General features: G+C 32.6%; 1 protein-coding gene across 2 annotated transcripts; it reads left to right on the top strand.

The window, feature by feature from the left end:
* Positions 1 to 984: 984 nt before the first annotated feature.
* On the top strand, positions 985 to 3144 carry LOC111689299 (cytochrome P450 4d2-like). Of its 2 annotated transcripts, XM_046946992.1 has the most exons (5): positions 985 to 1250; positions 1329 to 1788; positions 2048 to 2622; positions 2684 to 2789; positions 2888 to 3144. In XM_046946992.1, the coding sequence occupies exons 1-5, from the start codon at positions 1088 to 1090 to the stop codon at positions 2901 to 2903; spliced, it is 1320 nt and encodes a 439-aa protein (XP_046802948.1). In that variant the 5' UTR covers positions 985 to 1087; the 3' UTR covers positions 2904 to 3144. The 2 variants fall into 2 exon arrangements, with proteins under 2 accessions (XP_046802948.1, XP_023307538.2); XM_023451770.2 differs by having other exon boundaries at positions 2684 to 3144.
* Positions 3145 to 3658: the final 514 nt, after the last annotated feature.

Here is a 3658-nt window from a genome sequence, read left to right as displayed (position 1 = left end):
TGGACTATAGAATAGTCTATAATCTGGACTATAGAATAGTCTATAGTCTGGACTATAGAATAGTCTATAGTCTGGACTATAGAATAGTCTATAGTCTGGACTATAGAACATTCGGTAGTATGTACTATAGAACATTCTATAGGGTGTACTATAGAACATTCTATATTGTCTGGACTATAGAACATTATATAGCATGGTTTCGTCATAATGTATTATTTTTATTCAGCTTCTACTTGCTTAAAATTTTTCATTCGACTAATGGGATTCTAAAGGTTCCAAAGTTCATTTGTAGAATTTCACAAAAATGAAAAATTTATTAAATGTATAAAACTGTAAACAAAACTCAAACTAAGAATGATATGCAGTTTTTGCCCCCAAACTGATAATCATTATAAAACTGGTTTTTGCAGCCTCAGTTGAACTTGATATCTAAAATTACACTCTAGAATTTGTTTTGGTATTTATCATAAAAAATTAATTGAGATAATATTATAGGAAGAGTGTTGCATGTTATGTGCTCTTAAAATGTATATACTGATGGTTACTGGCGATGGCAAAGGAGGGAAAAAGGTACAATTTAAAAGGGGGATTTGTACTATAAATAAGGGATTTAAGAAGTTTAAATAAGAACAACTTTTATAGGTTTGCGTTTTAAATCAAATACTAATTTAAAACTTTTGTTGAAGATTTTTATTGATCTACAATAGTTTTTTTATAAAAATCTGTGAAAGAAGATTTTCTATATAAAAATGTAACTTGAGCGATATCTAGAAGATTTCCCGTTGCCTATATTAGTTATTTCATGTCAATCTCTGAAATTGCTCAATTGATCGTAATACCTCCTACACGGCGTATGAGTTTTCCGCAAAATTTCTCTTGTTTTTTATATCTTCTCTTTGTTTTGAACTCTCTTATTACTAAAACTCACAAAAATCATAAATAATAAATAAGTCAGTTACACTTTTATATATTTGGAAAATCGTTTCAGTTATCTATCTAACCAGTTGGTCTACGGTTGTCCAACTGATCGTGTACAATTATTAAATTATATTTTTCTTATCATTTATTTTGTTTTAGTCTAATCTAAATGTGGGGTACTTTATTGCTAAGTGCATTTATTTTACTATTAATATGGGATTATTTCAATAAAAAACATCGTAATGAAATATTAAGAAAGTCCAATATTTATGGTGGATTTACACTGCCCTTAATTGGAGGCGCTTTGCGTATGGTGGGCGCTAACTCAGAAAGTAAATATTTCATCATACACAGCAAGGTTATTAAAGGTAAATTTAACTAACTATTTTATTATTATTATTTACTCACAGATATCATCGATCGTTTGCGTTTATTCGTAAAGGAAAATGGCAAAGTCTTTCACACTTGGGTTTTGCATCAACTGGTTGTGTTTTGTGCTGATCCTAAGATCTTGGAATCTTTGCTAAGCAGCCCGGTGCATATAACAAAGAACAATGTATATGATATGTTGTCTTTATGGTTGGGAGATGGTTTGCTCATGAGCACAGGGAAAAAGTGGCACACACGACGTAAGATTATAACTCCCAGTTTTCATTTTAAGATTTTGGAAGAGTTCGTGGATATCTTTGATCGCCAGACAAAGGTTATGATAAAACAATTGAACGCGAAAGTCAAAGATGAAAATACGCCAATTGATATGTTCCCAGTGGTGTGTTTAACAGCCTTGGATATCATAGCTGAAACGGCAATGGGAGTACAGGTTAATGCTCAGTCGGATCCAAATATTGGATATGTGCAATCGGTTAAAATGTAAGGCCCTTACAAGAAATTGATAGTATGGTAGATGTATAGATAAATAGATAGATAGATAGATAGATAGATAGATAGATAGATAGATAGATAGATAGATAGATAGATAGATAGATAGATAGATAGATAGATAGATAGATAGATAGATAGATAGATAGATAGATAGATAGATAGATAGATAGATAGATAGATAGATCGATAGATAGATCTTTGAATTTAGTTTAATTAACTAACCTTCTATTCTCCTTCTCCCTTGCAGCGTAACCGAAATCATCTCAACTCGCCTACGAAAACCTCACTGGCGCACAGATGGCATGTTTAAGCTCTTTGCTCCTCACGTCTATCAAAACATGATAAAACATATAAATCTAATGCAAAACTTTACCAAAGACGTTATCGAAAAACGTAGAGATGCCTTAGAAAGCATACTCAAAAATTCAGATTCGCAAAAATCTAAAGAAACCGAAGAAGATCTTGACATAGGAGTTAAAAAACATATGGCACTTCTTGATATTCTACTACAGGCCACGGTAGATAGTAAACCCTTAAGCAATGAGGATATACGTGAAGAAGTGGAAACGTTTATGTTTGAGGGACATGATACCACAACTTCTGGAACTTCGTTTGCTTTATATGTTATTTCTCGACATCCGGAAGTACAAAAGAAACTATTTGATGAAATAAGAGAAGTTATAGGAGATTATAAAGAGCAGGCGGCTTCGTATAAACAATTGCAGAATCTGCGCTATATGGATTGTGTTTTAAAAGAATCCATGAGATTATACCCACCAGTACCTATTATAGGACGATATTTTAAAGAGGATACTGATCTCAGTAAGTAACAAAATATTGATATTAAACGATTTTATATTAAAATGTGTCTTCCTTCCTCCAGATGGCTTTCTTATACCCGGTGATTGTCATTTGAATGTACCCCTATTTGTGGTATTACGTGATCCTGACTATTTTAAAGATCCCAACGATTTTAAACCTGAACGTTTTTCTTCCGAAAATGCAGAAGACATATACCCATTTGCTTATACACCCTTTAGTGCTGGACCACGCAATTGTATTGGTCAAAAATACGCCATGTTGGAAATGAAAAGTGTTATTAGTAAAATTTTACGTCATTATGAATTGTTACCCATTGGGCCGGAAGTAGTACCGCTTTTAAGTTTGATTTTACGTTCTAAAACTGGTGTACAAATGGGCTTAAAGAAGCGAGTATATGAATAGTATTATTTTTATCATATATATTAACCGTTGAATAGAAAACTAATGGTAGATTCAAATTGTTTAGAAAATAAAATTTTATAACATAATTTTGTTAATGAATATGTATATTTTAAAATCTTTTATCTTGTGTTACTGAACTTTCGTCGGTTTTATTTTCATATTTTTACATAGAATCGGCTTAAATTTTCAAGACTAAAGTCCAGGCTATTCACTTTATATATAACACAGACTATAGACTGTTTTGTAGTCCAGACTATAGGCTGTTCTATAGTCCAGACTATAGGCTGTTCTATAGTCCAGATTATAGGCTGTTCTATAGTCCGGACTATAGGTTGTTCTATAGTCCAGACTATAGGCTGTTCTATAGTCCAGACTATAGGCTGTTCTATAGTCCAGACTATAGGCTGTTCTATAGTCCAGACTATAGGCTGTTATATAGTCCAGACTATAGGCTGTTCTGTAGTCCAGACTATAAGCTGTTCTATAATCCAGACTATAGGCTGTTTTATAGTCCAGACTATAGGCTTGTTCTATAGTCCAGACTATAGGCTGTTCTATAGTCCAGACTATAGGCTGTTCTATAGTCCAGACTATAGGCTGTTCTATAGTCCAGACTATAGGCTGTTCTATAGTC

This window comes from Lucilia cuprina, chromosome 3 (genome assembly GCF_022045245.1).
Source record: "Lucilia cuprina isolate Lc7/37 chromosome 3, ASM2204524v1, whole genome shotgun sequence".
NCBI classification, from domain to species: Eukaryota; Metazoa; Arthropoda; class Insecta; order Diptera; family Calliphoridae; genus Lucilia; species Lucilia cuprina.
Note: the sequence above shows the minus strand (reverse complement) of the source record. Positions and strands in the feature narration are given on the sequence as shown.